General features: G+C 43.0%; 1 protein-coding gene across 8 annotated transcripts in view; it reads right to left on the reverse strand.

Moving 5' to 3' along the window:
* The window catches only part of LOC136013062 (glutamate receptor ionotropic, NMDA 2B-like), a 106,024-nt gene that overhangs the window by 40,243 nt on the left and 42,242 nt on the right, over window positions 1–23,539 (reverse strand). For all 8 annotated transcript variants that reach the window (XM_065676358.1, XM_065676349.1, XM_065676376.1 and 5 more), the window contains one exon: window positions 9,615–10,043. In XM_065676358.1, coding sequence (XP_065532430.1) covers window positions 9,615–10,025 — 411 coding nt within the window. In that variant the 5' untranslated portion in view covers window positions 10,026–10,043. The remainder of the gene's footprint in view (window positions 1–9,614; window positions 10,044–23,539) is intronic.

The raw sequence follows: 23,539 nt of genomic DNA on the forward strand, positions 1-23,539 counted from the left end.
GCACGTCTCCTCCTCTTTCTTCTCTGCCTTTTCCTATTCCCCATCCTGTTTTCTGCCTTTTTCAACTGCCTGCCCATCTCCTTGTTTCAGTATTTCTTTCAGATGATCCTCCTCTGCACTGGCTGTCCATGACACCCTGTGTGCCCCCCAAACTCTCCCTGTCCCAGTCCAGATTCCCTGCTGCACATTTCTCCTGTCTGGATCCCACCAGGACCTCACAGCAGAGCTCCAGCCCCAGCATGACCTGTGCAGCCCCCAAGGTCCAGGTGCAGTTTTGAAGCACAGTTTGCACGGACAAGATCTTTTAAAGACATGTGACAGACATCTAAAAAGACTCTGGTGCACATACACAGTTTATCATGCCTATAACAAGGCCAAACTTGGGGCAACCAGCACATTTCTGGTTTAAAGTCCTCCCCTGTGAGACACCTGCATCAAACCTGTGCCTTTACTCTGAGGACCTGTGGTGATCAGGAAGAACCTTTGAAGGAAAATGTGCCAGCACATTTACACAGGTAAATCACACATCTTCCTGTGCCACATTTTCAGAGAGAGCTCTTTTATTTTCCAAATAAATAGTGAAATAAATCCATCAGCTTGAGGCATACACCTGGCATAGGACACTTTGCACAAACAGTCATGGCCTGGCAAAGTTACAGGAAACCCCCAAGAGGATCTTCTAATGAGAAATGCTGGGCAAGCTTACAATAGACATTACTATCAGCCCTGAATACAAGTTCTCATGTATGCTGCAGCTATTCAACCACCTCTAATAGGAGTTACAGCTTATCCTTCTAGAGTCCACATTTTCATATCAAGCATTGTATTTGCTTCAGTTAGAAAAATCTGTTAATTGCTCCCTAGCAATTAGGTAGCTTTTGCCTTTTGTAGAGCTCAAAGCACTTTACAAAAACATTGTTATCGTCTTCTTGCAAAGTGCAAATTGCTGTAGACAGAAGTTGAGCAACTGTTTTAAAGTCATGTTTTATAGCTGAGCGGACTCCATTCTACTATACCTGCTTGACTCTGCAGATACCCTGTAGATCAGTCCTCCTCACTACGTGTGCTTGCCTTTCTTGCCTTTTTCCTGCCTGCCTTTAGACTCTCTGCATCATTCCTTCTTCCCCTCTTCCTCTGAAACATACATATGTTGTTATTATCAGAAGCCTCACAGATGCACAGGTAGAAGCTATTGCTAAAACACAGAGAAAAAAAAATGTCTCAACAGAGCCTATAGATTTCGCTCAGGGTTTTTTTTTCAGTCACCCTCAGAACTTACTCTATTGTTTTTCCTCCCACTATCCTAGATTCTGTTTTCTTTCCTCTGTCTCATCTTGTTCATCTCCTTTCTCCTCCACTCCAGCAACATAACATTCTCCAGTACTTGGTTCAGTCCTGCTTGAAAACAGCAGTATGGTTTCCACGCTCTTCCCTAAGGAGACTAGAGCACATCCTGATAAAACTCAGTGCCTGAATTTTTCCTTGATACACTAAAGTATCATTTAATATTGTCATTTAACATATCACAACATATCATTTAATATATTTTCCTCAACTTTATCCTGTCTCTCTGACTTCTGGCAGCTACACCAAGCATTATTTTCTCTAATCTCAGTCTACTTCTATTCACTGTGTGTATAAATCACACCCTGACTCATTGTTCAGCCAATCTACAATACACACATACAGCTGTTTCACTCTGTCTTCATATATCAGCTCCTCCAGACCCTTAACAGTCACAGACTACAATTATACCTTTATCTATACCCTGTTTTTTTCCAGCTTGTGTATACGTAATTCCCTTAACTTCCTTCATAATCCATCCCCTCCAAACTTGGTTAATGAGGCAAATAAAAGGCAAAGAGAATAAGAGATTCCCTGGAAAGAACAGTTTCTCTCTGTCCTGCGGTTACTGGGGAATGACATGCGGATCTAAAGCAGCAGCATTGGGCAATTTCACACTCTGTGTTTTCAATTTCATTTTGAGGCCAGTTTAGGGTAGGGACAAATTTGAGTGTAATTAATTTAGATTTTCTGAGACAAGTAACCGCTTGGGGTTGTAATAAAGGACTGCCTGCTCTAGAATGAAGAAACTAATCTCCTTGTCCGGCTGGGGATGGCACAAATTGATTTAATACTTTTGTGTTGGTTTTTTTTTTTTTGTTTTGAAGAAAAGGGTTATAATGATGATTATAAATAACTATGGGTCAGATCCCATCAAGCTCCCAGGTTTTATTTAGATGAGTGCTCACAGATTTGGAGGTCTAACAACACATCATTAGTGTGAATATCAAAGTTAGAAATCTAGCAAGAAAGAACTTCACAAAAGCCTCATTACTTGCCAGGTCCAAGCTGGGTGGAAATCAGTCTTTTCCTCACAGATATTGCAATACTTCTATTCCCAGGTAGACAATGGCAACACCGTATTTAAATAATAGTTGGAAAGAAGTTAATTCAGCTTCCCTCTCCCTCAGGTATGTTGTAGCAGTTACGTTCAGAGCTAGGCCAGGAAAGGTCTTCTGTCACTCAAAAGAAAACATCACTATAACAAGAGAAGAAAACTAATGCTCAGTACTTCTGGAAAAAGAACTCTATGGCTCAAAATAAAGTAGCTTATAAATAGCTACAGAAGGCTGATGTAAAGGAATCAGACTTCAGTTTTGCTTGGTGTTGGGTCTGGGACAACTTGTATCAAGAGAAGACAACCGTGCCTCTGTGTAGTCATCTTCTCCTTCAGCACCCTATCCCTGCCCCAGCACTGCCGCAGCCCAAAAGCACCCAGGATACATTGGGAGGGTGTGAGCCTCACCAGGGTCCCTCCAGGTTTTCTCTTCCCCAACACTGAGACACTCAAGCTCAGAGGGTGCCTTCAGGCTTCAGGTCTCCAAGGCTTTTTATTTCCAAGGCTCAGGGCAGATATAAAGTGAATCAAGTAGAAACTACTGGATGGAGATATTTCAGGGAAAGATACCAGATTTTTTTTTTTTTTCCTTTTTTTTAAGTGGAGTGTGTGGGGGGAAAATCAAACTCCTTATTTTCTCTTGTGACTCTTGAAAAGAATACCCAAAAAAAAGTTGAGGCTTTGAAATGTATTTCCTCAAAAAAAAAAAAAAAAGGGGGGGGGGGAGATAAAGTAGAGGAAAACTTCACAAGTTTAAAGGCAGGCTATTTTGATAGGATATTTAATAAAAGAAATAAAATATTTCTTTGAAGTCTTTTTTTTTTTTAATTGAAATAATATTGATGAAAGCACTTGAGCTTTTGTTTAGAAAATGAGAGCTAACATTGATGGATTTAATGGCCCTGGGGAGAGGTTAAAGCTCTTAGAAGTTCATTTCAAGGTTTCCTAATATCTGAGGGATTTTAAGTGCTGTAATTCATTTGTAAAGTAATAAAAATTGTTCTAGGGAAATTCTCAGATGATAATTAAAATCCACACAAATACGCTACCTATATTCCTTTTCTTTATATGAAAAAAATGTCATTTTGTTTGGGTGGATTAGATAGAGATGTATAACCAAATTACAGATCCACCTGGCCTGCTGTTATGGGAAAAAACAACATTGACATACAATACTGGCTTTCATTGTTTATATCTCACAGAGATATAATCACCAGCTGTGCTATAAAGCCAGTATTGTATGTCAATGTTGTTTCTTTTCCCTCCCCAAACTTTTGCAAGCAGACTTGTAGTTTCAGAACACATGATATTTAGTTCATTATTGGTAAGCAACACAGCACTTTCATTTGGCAGCAAGAGGAAATTGAGTACCGAAAGCAGAAGTGTATTAATCATGTCCTTAATAAAATTATTAAAAGCTTGAAGGGAAACTGCTGATATTATTTTTTTTTTCAAATCAAATTCATCTTTGTTAACCACTAGATTAGTCGAAGAACATTTAAACTACTACTATCATCAAATGTTTTTTCAGAGGAATGAAAATGCTTTGTAAAACTACATGAACTGCATATAGTGTTGCTTCGGAGGGAAAAAAAGGATAGAAATCTTCTGACAACATTGAACCATACTCTTTCAACATCTGTAGATCAAAATGTGTCTTTTCCCCTTCCTGCTTCTAAGCAGCATTTTGTTTGGAATTTATTTCACTTCAATTCATATAATCCAGTCAAAGGGAACTTTTTCTTTTGCTTTTTTCCTTCACAAAAGGACTCAAAAAATTTCAGATGCCATCCCTAATGGAAATGAAACAAATTTGCATCCAAGCAATGAGGTTTGCATTCCCCATGCATCCCTATTATTTAACCTTTGGAAACCAGAGAGTGAAAGTGCTTTCCTTTTAATTACAGATCTTCTGCTTTTAGCAGCACCGTCCCAGTGTCTTTGACTTTGTCCTGGTTTCAGTGCGACTCTAGGTGCTCAGCTTATCCCACACTTTTTAGCTTCCCTGTACCTGCAGCATCACTTCACTGCACTCTGACCAGCAGCTAATTTTCTTTCCTGGTGCTTTCCACCTATTGTCCAAATTTGGACTTCCTCCCTATCAAAATACCAAAGAATACCATTGCTGCATCATGGAGATCACAGTCACATTCAGCATTGAGACAGACACAGTATGTCTTGGAAATCTTGACAGAAAACCAAAGGAAAGGGGACAGAGAATTATGAAGTGGGGATGGAAAGGTGGAGGTGCAGCTTTGGTGTGAATGGGGAAGAAAGAGCAAGGTAGTGGAGGGAGTAGCAGAAAAGTCACCTCTGTGCTGTGTGAGAAAATGAAGGAAAATCTGGCCTAGAATGGATCAGGGATTTTAGATCTCAGGTCAGTTTCATGCAGCTTTCATACAGATTTTATTATAAACACAACTGAATTTAACAGATTATTCTTTCCTAACATTTTATTTCCATCAGTATGGCTAACCTGTGTAGGGAAGCCCTGGAAAAAATAGAAAGGGATGCAAAGATAGAGGAGAATTATTTTCAGCTGGGAAAACATAATCATCCTCTTCTTCCAATATTTTTCCTAGGTGATGCCTGGGCACTACTGTGTTATTGTAAAGCTGAACAGGCCAAGAAGCTTTGGCAAAATAACATGACTGTGGAGAAATAGTGAGGGGCAGTTCCACCAAAAACTATAATCACCAGCTGTGCTATAAAGAGCACCCAAGGCATTTTCTGTCCTTACCTTTTCTGCTTTCATTATCACCAAGTTGAGATTTCCTGTTATGTTTTTTAAACAAATAATCTCTCATTACAAAACAGACCAACCAGCCGAATGGTGTGGTCATTTTTTAGGCAAAAAACTAAATATTTGCCAACATGATAAGCATCCTAAATCTGAATAATTCACTGATACAAGATACGTATGAATGTATATTGGTATTGCTATTTCCTTTTCTGTAACTGCTCCTCTACTTCAAGTTCCGGGAAGAAGTTATTTTAACTAATATTAAAAATATAATGACAAAAAGCCCAGCCCAGATTTCCAGTTTCAGGTCTGCAAACAGAAGGTATTGGTTTGTCTGCTTTATCTGAGCTGAAGCTTGGTTTGCAGCCTTAAAGGTTTCCTTCCACCATCAGTCTCTTATCACACAGCATTCTTATCCATCATCTATTTCCATACTGTGATCGCATCAAATTTCTGCATTCAAAAAACAAATGAGAAAGAACTTATTTTAAATACTAGAATGGGAGCAGATATGCTCACCAGTCACAAGTGCATTCCAGTCCTCTGGACAATGCAAACTAACGTCTAAGATCAGGCATCACAAAGCTGTAAAAAAAAGGGTCATTATGGCAATTTCAGGCAAACTGAAGAGACTAGGAAGCTTCCACTAGCAAAGTTCTTGGATCACAAGAACCTAGCACTGGTCGTGGTGCACATTTCTTTCCATCTCATCTATTCCAGATGAAACACAGATCATCAGTGACCCCTTTCTCATCAAAGGTCCAGGTGACATGATACCACCATCCTAGTCCATTTTCAAGATATTACTACCAAAACAAGGACAGGTGCTTCCTTGCAGGGCTGAAAAAGTGTGATCAGGTTTCTACCCTGCCTCACAGCTGCAGACCTTGTTCCTCTGAGAATAGCTATCACAGTGGCTATTGGACCCCCTCAGCCAGCACTCTCAGGCCACCCAGCCCAGACAAAATGATTGCTGCAGTTCACACTGTTTGGTGTCACTGCTGGCACATTCAGAGACTAAACGGACTGAACAAGTGATGTCAAGACTCTCCCTCAGCCAAGTGGTCTCTCCAGAGCTCAAGCGAGGCACATCGTGTGTCTACGCTTCACTGTTTTCCTGGAACTAAACCGAGATCACAGTGTGCACACAGATCATCTGGTCATTTTCTTCTGATGCCAAATTAGGCAGAGATTAAACATAACACTTTTTAACAGCTAAGCAGGTGGGATTAGAGACACCAGCACCGAGGAAAGAAACAGCAAAAAACACATGCAAATTCCTGTTTACTTATTTTTCAGAAGGAAAAGGCAAAACACGGGGAAAACAGAAGATATAAACATTATCCATAAAATCTAATCAAATGCAATACTAAAGAGCATGAGTTTGAACAAAACCATCAGGAAATCCAGATGTTACACTTCCAGCAACGTACCTACACCTGCTATGTTACACCTGCAGTAGGTTTCATAGCATTTAACTTAAGGCATCACAAGCAAGTCAGGATACAGCCTTCTTCAGCACTTGGCAGAGGGAGACAGGACTGTCCTATGAGCATTTCAGGGCACCCTAAGGTGGGTGGGGTGAACTGCCCTCAGGCGGTTCCCCCCTCCCCACTGGTTGTAACAATGCCCAGACCTCCAGCTGGCAGGTAGCAAACTGCTAGATGGACATTAACTGGGAGGAAGCCAGCCTGTGGTGCACATTATACAATATTTCTGTCTATATATACAGGAGAAAAGAAAATTCAAGCTTGAAATGCTCTCTTTTTTTCTTTTTTTTTTTTTTGCCTCCCCTTTTGTGTCGTAATTTACCAGCTTCATAGTACATTGCAAAGCCTTTTTTACACATGGACTCAAATTTCCTCCCAGAAACACTTATACAACTCTCAATGAAAGTGAAAGAATTTTGCATGCTACTCCAAGAAAAGTGGTTTGACTGAGGAGTTTTTTTGCTTTAACCTCCAGAGAAGAGGGGCTAATTTGTCACACTAAGGCGTTAGTGGCTTGTAGTGTTCTTTAGGTTTGCATTGGCACTACTGATCACAAACGCACAGGGAGCATAACAAAGCTATAAGTGCAGGGATGAACCTGTGAAATGCTGAGCAAGTTCAAACGCAGCTGACTGCTGTGGGTGTTGAGGGGATGCTGGAAGAAGCAATCCATGCTTGCAGGATCAAACCCCAGTCACACAACTCATCTGCAAAGAATATGACTAAGAGTCACTAAAAGCAAAGCCTCTGTCAAGGCCCTCTGTGGAAAATAGATTATTTTTTTCTTAAGGACTTGCCAGGCTGACTTCAGTATTTTTAGTAGAATATCAATATATCTACTCTTTACCCTATTTTAATTCAATTCATCAAATAAATACTATCCATTAAAGATTACGCACTTGTGAATCAGAAGCTGTAAAGGTCAGCCTTTTCAATTTATATTAATAAATAAATAAATAAATAAAATTTGGCCTTTCCTAAAACTGCAGATCTTTGTATGTAACCTGCTTCTCCTCTCTGCAAAACTACAAAAGAGGGAGTTGGATAAAACAGAGGTCACTATTCATAAGGCTTCCACCTTTCTGCTCCTTGTGGACAGCCTGAACACTCTTTAGAAGTGAACCAGTGGGGTACACAGGGCAGACATGGGAGATCCTGCCTTCCCAAGGAGAGACTAGAGGGGTAGAAAGAATGATCTTTGCAAAGTGCAATAGGCCAAATTTCTCTTTGAATTACAGCAGCGTAAATCTGTTCTAATCCTGCCAAAGGCAATGGGACTATGCTGGATTTACACTGCAGGAATCTGAATCAGAATTTGGCCTGCCACGTTCAAATTCACAAGGACCTTTCCCCAGTGCTTAGGAGGTCTGGTGTCAGTAACTCTTACACTTGTTCAAAGAGGATATAAAATAACACCACAAGTGTGAAGTGCAGCACTAAAGTAATGCTTCAGACCCCTTTTGCACAGACACCAATGACCATGCAATGCAGCCCGCAGGAGAGCATGGAGAAGCAGCATTGTTGCCTGTCCTCCAAAACATGTGGGTGGAATGGGGCAGAATGACTTTATCACATGTGCAACTATTCCAGGAGAGAGAGAGAAAAAAGACCTGTGACTTTTCTATTCAGTGACTACTTTAGTGCAAAGGCTGATACGAGAAAATAACACTGCATTTTAAATTAATGTTATTTGACAACTGAACAGTTGGTCAAAGAGTGAGAAAATAATTAGTGATTAATTCATTCCCATTTACTCACCTACAATAACCTTCACTGGATTATTTATTTACCAGGTAAATAAAGCATACAGTGCCTGTATTTCTCAGCCCACTAGATCTCTTTCTGAGGAAAAGCTGCCACAGTGGCCAGTTTAATTCTCCCCCTTCATTCAATTATATTTGATTCTGCCTAGTTAAATGTCTCAGATTTGATGAAAGTGACCTCTAAAAGAAAAAGGCTGTTGGTTTGTGTCCCTGTTTACTTTTTCACCATGCACAAAGTGTGGTCAAAAGTGTCTTCCCAGTAAAGGGCTTGGCCCTCACTCAGTCTAGCACTGAGCCTGCAGGGAAAGGGACAGCACACTTCCCTCAGGCAGTCCCACTGGCCCACAGCAGCCCAAAGGCCACCCTTAGCCACAACATCTAGTCAAATGCATACTCATGTAGGAATTGCTGGGTTCCCTGCTCCTCCCAGGGGAAGACTTGTGTCAGGTCCAGCTGCATCCCATGGAGGCTCCCCTAAACTAAGAGTTATCAGCTGGTCAAAGATGCAGCTCCCTCTGTATCTTGCCCTGTTTAAGACCAGTAGCACGAAGGCTTGTTTGTGAAGTAATTCCCCAGAAGACTGGCTGAGGCCTGGGAAAACAGCGAAACGTCAGTGATATGAAGGAATAAAGTAGAGCAGTGGAAAAAAGAAAGACTTAGCCTGACTGGTTCAGACTGGTTAGTTGCTCTAGCTAACACCTGTTTAACTTCAGGAGCTAATGAACACTTCTGAGAGAGAATGGCTTTATTAAAGATTCAATTATTTTCCAATTAAGATGTAAGAGCTGTATGAAGCGTCCCTGAAAATACCACAATGTCCTCCAGATGCATGCAGGAAAAATCCAAGCCAGCATCTCTGGCTCTTCCAAGGTAAAATACAGGGAAAAATAAAACCTTAAAAAAAAAAAAAAAAAAATCACAATTGTCAGGGGCTCTTTATCCTTTTAAGGAAGGAAAAAAAGAGCTGATTCTTCTGTAGCTCTCTTCTACCTGCTCTTCTCGGTTTTTCTGTTGCAGAAAATTCCACATGATAAATAGGCTCTTCTCAGCAGTGCTACACACAGTTAGCTCTGTTAATCTCCCTTTGAATCTGAGAATCTCTAGTCCCCCAGCCCTTCGGCCCCATGAGACTACACCTTAGGATCACAGAATAAGCTATTTTTTTCTATTTTATGTTTCAATCTGCAGGCGTGCAATAGAAGAAAGCTGAAATTTACCTTATCTGCCATGATCATAGAGGAGCCTCCATGGATGCCCAGGATGGGAGTGAGGGTCTGGGCAGAGATGAAGTCCAGGATCTGGGCAATGGCTTCCTGGTCTGTATCATCAGCAAATACCACACCTTGAATCTTCCGGTCTGACATGAGGTCACAGATGCGGGTTATGATGCTCTTGGGATCTGTTTCATTCATGGCCACCAGTTCCACCCGAGGCACCACTGAGAGGTGGTGGAAGTCATCTTTCTCGTGGGCATCTTTGATGGCCACTTCGTCTGAGGTCCCCACCAGGATGACCGCAATGCCAATGCTCGGGTGGCTTTTCTGTGCACGGGCCCCGCTCCCTGTTGTCGCGAGGACTGCCAGCACCAGCCAAAACCCTGGAGAGTAGCACTCCACCCTGGGCCTCATCTTCGGCTCTTACACTCCCTGAGTGAGGAAGAAAAAAAACAGAAAAAGGGGAAAGTAAGAGAAACTGGTTAATTGACAAGTCAATCATGCACTCAGCCTTCAAGGCTGATCCATTGATCTTCCTCAGCCACTAGCTCTCCTCCCACCCATCCCTTCTTGCCTGACACCCAGCCCTTTGGCTGCATTCAGTACTCTGTTGAACTTGGAGGAGTCAGACCAGTCCAATCTGCAGTTCAGAGTTTAGAGTCACTTCAAAGAACAGCTGTCAGCAGAAGATAGGATCACGTCATCTCTCAGGTCCCATGTCACTCTAAGACCCAAGTCAAAACTGATAGAGAATTGTCCTTTGAGGGCTGATCAGCTGTCTTGGTGAAATTAATTGCTTATGTCAAGGCCATGTCTAAGTACTTATACCCAACACAAAGGAATTACTGGTGCTTGTGATCAGTTTGGTCTTGTGCTGGAGGTGTAGGCAGAAAGGCTAAAGGGACCAGGCAGATAAGGGCTTCCTTTTACTTTCTTAGCACAGCCCCTCCAGAATAAAGTGAGGACAAATGAGCAAGACTATTGAATCTATGTGTATGGTGTATCCATTAAACACAACCTTCTTACCACCAGGACACACACAGCTCCAGTCTGTAGTACAGTCAGCCATATGCCTTTTACCCATACTAGGTTCATTTCTTTTTAAAAATCCAGGAACACAAAATCCAAGAACCCAAAAATCCCTATCAGTTGTGTCCAAAAGTGGATCAATGCAGCATGGGGAAGACATTCCCTCCAAGCCCCTGTGACAGCTATTTTTGCCCAGAAGCAGAAAGACCCACAAAGCTTACAAAGGTTCACCCTCAGCTACTACAGCCAGGGATGTTACACAGATCTTATCCCTGAACATGTCCACTTTATTTTGTAATCATAACAGTATAAATAGAAAAACCCGATGAGGTCATCTCTCCAGCCCCTGCCTGAGCAGGACTGTTCCCTGCGGGACTGTTCCTAGCTCTTTCTTTATTCAGTCTTGTTTTAATAATAGTTCACATTTTCACAGCATTTTTCATCCTCAAGGCACTTCACAAACACCAATGAATTAATCCTTGCAGCATCTATGCAGTGCTAATACCAGAACCCCCGGTCTGGGGGCAACAGCTGAGCAATGTTCCCCCATTTGCCCACCAACCCTGTGGGAGTCAGCCCTGCTCGGTGTGCCCACCCAGGGCCATGCTGCTGTCACAAGGAGATTTCAGGCATTTCAAACCAAAGAAGACTTTCCCTCAGCACAAAACATCCTGGACAGCTATTCACACCCATGACTGTTCTTCAGCAGCCAGGCTCGCTTGGAATAAATACACCAGCCCTGTGCTTCTTTGCACTACACTTCTGGTCCACGAACAGGACGCTTCCATACTGTTTGCTGCTACACGTGCCTCTATCAAATGAACAGAAAGCAACAAGAGCATGGAGAAGGATGGCAATTCTTTGGGGAGGCTGGTTGTCCAAAAAACAGCCATAGCTGACATCACCCACAGAAAGAGAAAGAGCACAAGGGGCCTCAACTTGTCCTGCCCAGGAGAACATACAGGCTCAGCACACGCTCCCTCATTGTCATGCTAAGCAGAGGGTATGCATCCTGCATTGATAGTACCAGAAAAATAAGCAGATAATAAAATAGATAATAAATATGCACCGGAGGAACCAAATCCACTTAAGAGGCTGAAAGGGACCACGGGTGTGAAGCACCAATCGATTCTAAACTCTCTGACGGATCCACTTTCCAAGAGATGCTCACAAGGAGAACCAAGAGACTTTGAGAGTTTGGCAAAATGAACAGATAACTTCATTCCAGCAGGACTGTTATCCTCCAATTACGAGTCACTAAATTAGATTCCTTCACAGTGAAATGCAGTCCCCACTCCTGCAATGCTTTATTAACTTTAATGCATGCTACACGCTCTCTGTCTCTCACTCTCTTGCTCACTGACTTTAATGCTATATTTGTTCTCTTTAAAATATGTCTCCTGTGATCCCTCTGCATAGACTTACACAGTATATTTCACTTGGTTAGGCAATGGCTAGCTGTGACGCCAAGGGACCAAAGTGTAGTTTTTTCCCAGCCCCCTCCCACCAGGAATACTTTACAGGGCCTTGCAACCCAGAGCTCATATAGCAGTGATATGCAGGAGATATGCAGGCAATCATGGCAGCTGTCTGCCTTCGTGCCCAAATACAGAGTTCTCCCACTGGGAAAAATAAGAACCAAGATCCAAGAACCCTGTTCCCTTCTTTTCACCTGCATCAAAGCCAAGAAATCTCTCGCATCTCTACCTCCAAGCAGCAGCAAAGAGCCCACATCCTGAAGAGCACACATGCCAATCTGTCGGGTGTCTAGCTCATGAGATGTGGCCCCCTGGCAGATTTTTCCATTCAATACAAGATAAATGGAAAATGGAATTCCTATGCAGTGCCAGATCCTCAGGAGTTGGCCAGATATGCAGGGAGCAGCAAGAACTAGGAAGAAGCTAATGCAAAGAGGAGGTCATCAGTGCCTCCACAGCCAATCTAGCATCTCCATTTTGGATCCTCAGCTATAAGCTCTCTCTGGATCAGGCAGAGAAATATGTAGATAGCCTGTGTTGTACCATCCAAAACAGCTCTCTCTTTTTCTCTCACTCACACATAACACTTCTGTCATGACCATGATGTGTTTCAGGTGATCAGCAATCTGCAAGTCAGAGACCAGTATCCTTCTGAGGGAATAACAGGTACCAGGCCCAGGGAGGGCTCCCTCATAGGATGGGACCCAGGGATGCAATAAGGCTGCGGAACACAAATAAATCACACCTAAGCCAGTGCTGAGTGGTGGCCTCCACTATTCAGCTCCCATAAGGCAGCAACAGGTTCACAGCACAGAGCTGAGCTGCTCCAAGACTACAACAGGGGTGCTCAGTGTTACAATCCCTTCCCTACGCTCCTCGGGGCCACTTCTGCTCACATGCACATGCCAGGTGCTGGGGAAAGGGACAAACGTGCCAGCACCAACTCCATCTCCATTTTTTCTTCTGGTCGGGCTCACTACAAGCCCCTTTTGAATGTGCGCTAGTAGAGGAGAGACACGGGTGAGCCAGCACAGACTTACTATCAAAGGTGACTGCAGAACGATTGTGTAAATGTGTTTTTGCACACACAGCCATGAGTTTCATCCATTAATTTCTACACTGTTCAAATGCAAAAGTTTGAGGCACACAGTCAAGGAAGCACTGGAGGCAGCATGCAAACCTCCTCCTGAGTGATGTTCTTGTCCAACAAGGAAAAGAAATGGAGAAATTCACAGATGAAGAATTTCAAAAGCACCTTACAAGGTTGCAGCTGTGAAACAGGGTATTTGCCCTTAGTTGTTTGAAGTAACTTTAATATCGCTAGAGTCTAATTTCACCAATCAAAAATAATTTTTAAAACGTGCCAGTATATTTTATTACAAAGTATTTTACATGAGCAGGTTTTTCTCTTAGTGGTGGTGTGGGGCAACACTGGTTGGAGTCTTTTCTGTGATTTGGCCACTCCAAAAGAATGTAGCAAATCCCAAACTCCAGTCTGGTAAGCAAAATCCTTTACACATTACTCTACACTACTGTATTGTCTCTTACTCCCTGGAAAATAATATGTGACAAGGCCATTAGACAAAGTGTTTTTGGGACATATCTATATTTAGGTATAAACATGCCTGTAAAACCGTTACACCTCTATAATCTCATTTTACTTACCAATAAAACACATCCACCATTGTAGAGGAATGCAGTATCTACTTAGTGCTGCAGAGCAATGTTACACAATCACTGTTAAAGCAGGAAGGGAAAGCTAACTTCTCCAATTGAAAATACAAGAGGAATGTAGGTAGTCAGACAGTAATTATTCAGATTGGAATTTGGCCAGGACCAAAGGTTAGATTGCTTAAAAATATCACGAGAACCCTATTTGACACTGCATTTTTATGTGGATCAGACCTAAGATAGGTATTAATAGAAGATTATTAGGCTGCACAGACAAAATACAGCTCAGCATTTAGAGATATTTCTGGACGATATTTCAAAATACAGAAAGTACACAAATAGGTCATTGTGCACTCAACCAGGCTAACTGTAAACAGAGTACTACTCAGGCAGCCTACAACAACGCTAGGCAATCTTCAGGTCAGATAAAGAAACTGAGGGAGAACATGGGCTGGTCTCAGGAGTTTGGGGGCAGTTTTGTCGTGTGCCTATGCTGGTCCTTCCTTTTTCTGCAATCGTGCCAGTTAGGCAGCCTTGCACAATAGCCTCTAGGGAAGATATTTGCAGGGTCCCCAAAACCTGATCTCCAAGCTCAAGACAGCAAGAGGAAAGGAAGCCCTGTGATAGTGCAGTCCCCAACAAAAATCTGTCTTGAAAGCAGTTTTCCTAATTAGGAAGACAACAATGCTTGGGACAGGAGGCTGAACAGTGTGCGCTAGCCAGCAGCGAAGAGAACTTCACAGGTATATTGGCTCCGTATTGGAAGAAGAGCAGCACCACCCTACCTCCAGCCTCCCTATTCTGTATTTCCCTGGAGGGCCATGGGAAAGTTCATATTCCAGTGCTTTCTGGGCTCCGCTCACTGGGAGCTCCAATGAGGTCCCAGTACTGGTTAAAGGACTTCAAACCACAGGATCCAAATTCAACAGCTAGTTTTGCATCTGCACCAACTACAATACTAATTCCCAGTCCTACATTCATCCTTGATCCCTAGCCCCGTTCCAGGACTCACCACCACCCTCAATCCCACTGCTACCTAGAAAGAAATGTCCTGCCAGCCCCAGCATTAGCCATCAGTGTTACCATATCCTTCAGTATTTTATAATCTTTGATAGCATCATAACTCACACTGCCTTCATTTATCTGACAGTTCGAGCAGCATCAGACAATGAATCAAAAAGCAGTCCTTGTGTTTCAGGCCCTAGCTGGGGGTAGGAAGAAATCCATCTCACCTGTGAGACACTTTGCAAAGCTGGAAGATGCTCTGTGCCTGGTATCCAACACAGCACCAGGGAATAGCAAGTACACTAGAAGAAGCTGTAGGGAAATTAACACTGCACTAGGCATTCTACTGGGCTGTCTGGCAAGGAAATGACTCTATGCCCAGACCAAAGAAGAACATGATTTCCACGTTTACTGCAAAAAATTACTACATATTTAATCTTTCTGTCTACTACTTTCCTTACAGGCAAACTTGAGGTGCTACGACCATCCATGCAAAGAACGGAGCAGGACTGATTGCAGTCTTGAACTGTTACTCCTAAAAGCTGGGGCTTAAAGCTGTATATCATGCTATAATTTACACCTAAGTTTCTCCAACTGCCTGATTTTTGGCAACCTGATTCCAGCTTAGGACAGCCTCCCATTCTCATGGTTCGTGCCATCCCCAGCCCAAACACACTGCTTATTGTATACCTCTGAAGAAGCATTATTCATGTTCTAACACTGCTTTAACCACTGTCCTACTGCACCTTCAGCTCGGGCTATTTGTACGCTGACAACTCTTGCACTGCTGTTCCCCCTATTACTGCTTACTAGGCAGGTGACATAAGTGCCCATAAATCTTCTTCTGGCTCACAGCACTGTTGTTCCAGGAATTTTGTAAACAAAGACGAAGAGGGGGATGGATCTGGGGCACGATGAATATGTCTTAGAAGTGCCTGCGCACTTCAGGTGCTGATAAACAAAATGAATGATGCTGCATGACATTCACAGTAGGAAGATGGCAAAGACTGGAGACAATGGAAAGTGCCATGCACAGTGATGAATGCAAGAACAATCCATCACCTAGACCAAAATGGTTCATTATGGTGACTCTGAGTAAACACTCCACCAAGGGCATTTCAGTAGGTTTAGATGAAATCTTGTGCAGCTCAGTTTATTTTAACTAGCTTTGAACATCACTTATATTCTCATTCTGATATATGAATGCTCCTATGACAGTAGCAGAAATGTTTCTCCAAGGCCTTTTAGGCAGGTCTTCTTTCTACTCTTCACAACCACTCCCTCTCCAACATGTACCTTTATCCATGCCTGTACTGTCCCACAGATTAATTTTTATCTAAATTACTTGCAAAATTTCTCTCAAGTCAGTCTTTTTATTTGGGGGAATGCATCACACACCCCCAAACAAAGATTTCAAAGCCCTTGGAGTTCTCTCACAATACCTCGCTGCTAGCTTTCCTTCCATGGATGCTGGATGGAAAGTAGCACATACATTTAACTTCTATTCTCTATTTATTTTCTTTCAAGCTGTTGTTTTGTTGTTTGGTTTTTTTTTTTTTTTAATTAAACCAGGTAACAACTCCTCCATGACTTGGGCAGTGTCAGATTCATCCTATATATCACATATTCATTCTTCCCCATCTTCAATGGCTAGCTTGCTCTGTATATCCAACAGGTGTACAGAAGGATGTGGTGAAAAAGTGCTTCTCTTTTCTGCCCCATGAAAAAGAGAATTCTCTCCCTACACTTAGGCAGTACATCGAACGCTTTGATCATCAATTAGACCCATATCATTCCTAACAGATGAAGAACTATGTCTTATTATTGTAAGCTTGCCCAAGGGTAAGTTCCCAGTGTCCTTCCCACTCCCTCCCACCCACATATTTTGCATATCACGGGTGATAGCTGATAGAGCCACAGCCTGAGAGCTTCTGTTGAGACCAACACCAAGTGATTCATAGAAATTACAAATTAAAATACTCTGCTTAATAGTCTTGCCCTTCCCCCAGTCACTTCAGGATAGCTGTCTATGGCATCTGCTTTAGCACACTACCTGCTCTGAAATGGCTTACTAAGATTTTACCACTGCTAGGAGATGGCTCCAAGGCTCACGTTTAGAAACATCTCCCTAAACTCAATCCAAATTTTCCCTTTTCTCAGCTACCATGTTACTTTAATAATATCTCCTTCACTCAGACTAAACAATTTCTCCCTCTCGACTCACCGCTTCCACCGTGAAAATGCCTGTAAATGGCTGTCTGATCACCCCTTGGGACTTTCCTCTGCTGGAATAGAAGTTCAGCTGTGTTCACCACTACTTGTAAGCTGAGTCCCCTCAGGTCCTCATCAGGATGAGCAAGGGAGGATGAAGGTAATGGCTGGGCAATGGAGAGCAGGAGCAAGTCTGACCTGCTTACCCAGGCTGGTACACACGTGCAGAGCTGCGGGACTCAGTGTCACACACACAAAAGCCATTAAGCAAGACAGCAGGTCAGTCTGGCATTGCCCAGTGCCAACTTCTAAATGCCAGAGCATAGAGGCTTGGCACAGCCACCGTCTTCTGCGAGCCTGGCTTGCAGAGCCGGACTGGAGACACTATTCCCCTGCCAGGATCTCACACCCCCCACCAGAATCCTGCTGGACAAGTTTACGGGGATGAGACAGGCCCTCCCTGCCAGAGACTGAAATATCCTCACCACCTGGAGGGTTCAGTTACCACAGCTGTCACTCCATGCATGCTCCATTTAAAACAAGAGTTTCAAAGTTTACGAGACATGCACCATTTCCCACTTCCAACTGTCATCTGTCTCATCTCAGAACTGGATCAGGCTCACAGCAAGATCATACAAAACAAGGGATGCACTGCTGTGTGCATAGGGCCCCTCCAAAGGGATTTCAGTATGGTCAAAAGCAGCTTTGCTTCCTGAAGTGCAAGACTGGGTATAAACAGGCAGCAGAACACCGCACCAGAGCAACACTGGTTTTGCCAATTAAAATCAAACTGGAACAATACAGTAATCCATATGTCAATCCCTTCCTTCCTTTCTTATTTCTCCACTTCCAGTTTTCATCTCCAAGCAGGAATCAACAGCACAGTAACAACATGAGAACAAGCATTTTCCAAAGCTCAGGATTTAAATACCTCCAATCCATTAATACCCATGAGAAATGCACATTTAACTTCACTTGGATGGCTTGGAGAACACATCCTCCTCATTTCTCACTATTTGCTGTATTAATCTGAGGTTTTCTATTCCATCTTAATCAACTCTGCATTTAGTGTATTGGCAGATTATTATATTGAAATTCAAACTTAAAAAAGAGAATTTTTGCTTCCAAGGCTGGAAGGACTTTTACATTCCTGAAACTCTCTATTGCACCTCACTCAGTACCTGTTTGCTACCTGCATCATTTTGTTAAAGGAAAAACAGGGAGCAGAGAGGCAGAGACTGCACTGTCTCCTGAAGGCAGCTGCCAAACGCTATGCCACTGCTGGGATCCTATGGGTTACTTAAAGTCTCACATCAAGAGAGAATCTTAAGTTCCTTGGATGCCAGATGTAAATACTATAAAAACCAAATCTCAAAAGGTTTCTTAAAACATACCACAAGAAATTGAGTGATAGCTTCTCCTACAATGCTGAAAACCCCAAAAAGGACACCTGAACCAGAGGGAAACAGCCTCAAACTACACCTGCACTTTGGATACAGTCATCCAGTTCCCTGCCAATCTCCTCGGATATCGTGTATGACATGGGATAAAGCTTCAAAACTTAAACCTGCCTGGCCCTTAGGAAAGACCTCCATGAGTGCATGTTTCAGTCTTGGAGCCTATGCAGCAAGGGCAAGCTAGGAGAACTATTCTCACAGCCTCTGCTCACGGTGACACTGTTTCAGCAAATCTTAAACAGCCCTAAAGCAGAGTACCAGAGCTCACCAGACTTGATCAGGCTTTCATAAAGGTGTTACAAACAGCAGAAATGGCAGAGAAGTTGGCTTGATGCCCAAAACGCAAAGATGCAAGGGGGGCAAAGACACGAGGGGGGCAAAGGAGCCAATAAGTGGAGGCACCAAGATGCAGAAAGAGACACATCCGTTGAGCTGGTTCACTAGCAGCAGTGCTATGGACACTGATGGGTCACATTTTACAAACTGGCAGCACCTCTCAGGAGCCCTTGACCTCTGATTTCCACTAGGATGCAGCATTTTGGAAAATGGGGTTTGGTCACCAAGGGTCATCATGAAAATGCCAGCATTGCTCATGAAACGAGGCAGGGAATTAACCTGGAAGTGAGAGGGACCAAGACATGTGTTTAGCATGGGCAAAAAGGCATGCCAGAACCAAGGGGGGTCAAAATCTAGCTCTGATCAGGCCACCAGAAAAGAAGGCTGAGTACCCGGAAAACATTATTGTGAGTCTCCTTCCTTGTAATTGCCCATCCCTTGTCCCTTTCATTTTCCTCACTTCAGTTCTTGGTAAAGGACTTCTATGCTCCTGTTATTAGCACTTACAGAAAAACATAACAAAATCTGCCTAGAAGTAACAAGGGAAACCCTGTGCGTGTCATCAAAGATAGTGCCATTCAAGATGTTAGGAGTTGTACACTTCCAACCCAGAAGCATGAAAAAAAGGATTCATCCATTTAAAAGGACTTGATCCTTACAATTAATTCTAAAGCCAGAATGAAGGGAGAACTGACAACTGCAAATCAGGAAATCTTTGTGGTCTCATATTTCTTGTCCTTTCTCTCTTTACTCTCCCCACCCAACATTCTCCCCCTTCCCTATCTCTCTCTCCCTGAGTTCAATGACCACTAAGGCACCAGCCATGAAGCCTCTGGATACAATATGCTTTCACAGTACATTAGTGCTGTGCACCGGACCATGCTGTGCCTGCAATTGTATGACAGGTCAGGGCCACTTCATCTCACCAAGACCTTCAATCAATAGTGTCCAGAAAGCTTTCCCAGCTGGAGGGACCCAGCCCAGCAGCCACTGACCTCTCCCTCTGCTCAGCACTCGATCATATTTATAGAGTTGCAATGACAGAAACATGCACAGGCAAAGCCACATCTGGACCACAGCTAGTCACTTGCAGTTGATGCTTCAGGGACAGGGATGGGAAGTCCCAGTCCAGCACAAGCAAACAGATTGCATCTGGTTCAGCTGAATGCCATTTCCATGCATTTTATCCTCTGTTTTACTGTTTTCTCTAACTTCCTGGATCCATTCATGCTGGCTGCTTCAGCTACCTCTTCAGTAGCTCACCTAGCTGTTTGTTCTTCCATGTGCCAGTCAAAGGATGTGTAGAGGTACCAGCCCATGCCTCCTCCTAGCCCATTTCCACCACTGGCTCCCTCAGGGTGCAGCTCAGCACCCTTAGATCACATCTCATTTACACAAAAGAAGTCACTATAGCTTACATTCGTATAAGGAGAAAAAAGCATTAGTAGTAAGAGAGAAAAAACACCAAGCCCGGACAATTGTCGCAATAAAGAATACCCTACCAGTAAATAAAAAAATAATATGGGCAAAGTGCAGCTGTGAGTTACTTATGCTTTTATGTCAGTTTACACTTTCAGAACAGTGTAAGAGTTTAAGTATAAAAGAAAATCCAGAATTACAATATTTCACATGAAGTTCCTTCAAGGTACAATATATGCCATGAACTACCACACTTCTCAGATTTCTCTATCCATCACTTACCTCTAAACTATTTTTTTGTCATTCATGGCTCCCACAGTCATTCTATTCCTCACTATCATATTTTTGGTCCATCCTTGGTACCTCTTTGCTCACTTGTATTCACACTGTTAGATAACTGGTTTCAAATCTTGAAAGCATGTAGGGGATGCACCACAGCAAGTGAAGTCTTGTTCTAATCCTTCATACCACCATCTAAAATCAATAATCATTTTTTGAAAGTGTAAACACCACTGTTTTCTTCCTCACCCTTTGCCTTATTCTCCTCATCAAAGAGATAGAGATGCATCTTCTCTGCTTCATAGAGTTATAATGTTTAATTATTTATTGTATTTAAAGTACTTTTGGCTCTTAAGCGATGGAAGCCACAGGAGCTGAGATAATAATCTCACAGGATAATAACCTCACAGGAGCTGAGATTATTATTATTGCCTTCTATTGCATTTCCCTGAAGGCAGCAATGTCTTCTTGTGAGATCATACCCAACATTACTCACAGGATCCCAGTAGAGTGTATTAAAACCTGTATGTCCAAGATCTTCAGGACAATAAATCCTGGTTTAGCTAGGAGCAGAGAGAGAAGAATTGCTGTAATACCATAAATAGCTGTCGGTTTCCAAGCAAAATCCCTGATACTCAATATTGACTTTGCCACATCGACTCAAACTGCAACATACTGCTGATCAGTAGTTTCTGATGAAACAACACGTTGTCAGCAAATGCTGGTTTGTTAAGCCTATTCTCATGAAAATATCTCAACTCATAATGACAAATTTTCAGTTACTCCAGAGCAGTTTCCTTGCTGGCAAGGAAAAGCAAGAGCAATGCAGAGCTTTGGAGAGCAAGGCAGAGCTGCAGTGGGCAGCCAGCCTCCAGGGTTCTGGGCTGGAGGGGCAGCTTTTCTGAACACTAGCACCCATCCATCCAGAAATTTCAATCCAGACCTAGAAATCTCCTATTTCATCAAGAGATCTGCCCTGGGGTCTGACACGGATCCAGGGAGCCTGGTTCCAGCAGCTCTTTAACAGTGGAATGTAAAGCCCAGCTCCATCTCAATTCAATTGCAGAAATTCAAAATACAGTATCTCCTGGTGTGAGTGCCTTGAAAGCGGAGACCCTTGCTTTAAACAGATCTGGGGAGGGTGGCCAGAGAGTTCACCAGCATGACCTGAAAGTCCTGGGAGCAAAAATCCTGGTCTTACACCAGGTCTTACACCACAGAGCCCAGAGACCCCAAGTTCTGGCTAGGGCTACAGTGCCTGAGGTGCCAAAAACCTGGGATTCATAGAGAATAAGTTTTCAGATATAATTCATATAACTCATGCCCTCGGGCCAGGCCACAAGCAAAAGGGCCCTATAGCTACAAACCCTACAAGCCCTGGGACGCAGGGGAAGAGACTAATAGCTTTGACAGCTTCTCTGCAGTCATTAGTCTCTTTTATTGGTTCCTCTGAACTTGTAGTTTCCCAATACTTGCAGGGAGAAGGAGGGAATTTTGCCATTAAGTTCAGAATAAAAGTAAGTTTCTACCTCTGACTGAGCCCCTGCCTGGCAAATTGTATGCAGCCTGCTGCCCTGTGGTTGTCACAAACTGTGCTGTGCTGTACCTGCTGAACACCTGAGTGAGACCTGTGGAGAAACACAGTTTTTGAGGAGTGCTGGCAGCCACAGGGTGTCTGTTGTCATTGATAACTGTACAGAGAGCAACTGGTCTGCTCTGGGGGAGTTTTTTGTTGACCAGGGACAGTCAATAAAAACTGGAGTAGTCTTAGAGTCAAGAGAAAAGGTGTTGTAGTCCACCCCGACTCAAATTCTTCTTCAAGTTTCCACCATTTTCTGGGTTATGCTGCCACAGAGCAAATGTTGGAAGACTATGGTGAGTGCCCTCTGCAGAATTATGTATAAGGTAAAATGAGGGTGTGTATGTGGTTTTTTTAATATATGCACACACTATATATTTATACATAAACATTTGTTATTATATATATAAAATACTAGTGTATGTGTGTGTGTAGGTATATATATATATAAATTAGTATCTGTGCACTTCACCTCATCTTGGGCCAGCAGATGAGGCTGCATTTCTTTGAAGGAGAAAAGCAGGTGGGAGAAGCAACTCTTTGCAGGATGACCAGTTACCCCTTTCCTGCCACACATGAAATAGCACCAGTTCCTAAATGCACTAAATCCCTGTATTCCTGAAAACAGGAAGTGGAGACAATGTTCAGGCTGCAACTCTTTTACACCTGGACTAGCCTTTGTAGGAAATCAGCTTCTAAGATAGAAACCCAAACCTTGCTGCCATGCCAGGGGTCAGCCGCTGGCACAGAGCAGCTGCTCTTCCTCCCACAAGTTGCTTATGGAAGGAGCAGAGGCACCGCTCAGCCAGGAGGTGGAGGTTTGGTGGATATAGAGTCAGGGCTGATTTCACACTGGCCATCTTGAAATGCTAAAGTAGCATCTGAGGCACCAGTTCTGCCTTGTGAGGGGCTTCTGCACTGTCCTGAGGTTATAGCACCAGATAACCATCACATTAAAGCATTCAGTGAGCAACAGGCTAAAGTTTTCAGCTAGGTATCTCCCTTGTTTGTATATAACAGAACCAATATTCACATACTGAACAGCCAAAGATTACACACTGCTAGTATCTTCTGACCCCTAAAATAAAGTAGAGAAAGCAAATGTGGTTGGCTGTATGAACTGCCCCTCCAAATTTCACCTCAAACACAATAATCACATCCCTGGAACCTCCTGGGACTATGCTCATTTATAGGTTTCCTTGTTTCTCCTTCTCATAGCAGCTTTCACACTTCTCCAGGTCAGGTCTAGTCCACAGTGTTGAACTACAGCCCACTGGTCCCTGTTTTCAGTTGAAGAAGAAAAATCAGCCCTCCAATGTTATTTTGGACTCCTGCAAAGCCTCTATGACATGGCCCCTTGCTTCGGTGTCCTGTCAAGGTAACACTGTGGCACGACCTAATTTCCAGGCCAGGAGGCATTTTCGCATGCAGCAAAAATGAAGATGCTCAAGTGTAGTAAAATTC

Source organism: Lathamus discolor, chromosome 1, assembly GCF_037157495.1.
Source record: "Lathamus discolor isolate bLatDis1 chromosome 1, bLatDis1.hap1, whole genome shotgun sequence".
Lineage (NCBI taxonomy): Eukaryota > Metazoa > Chordata > Aves > Psittaciformes > Psittacidae > Lathamus > Lathamus discolor.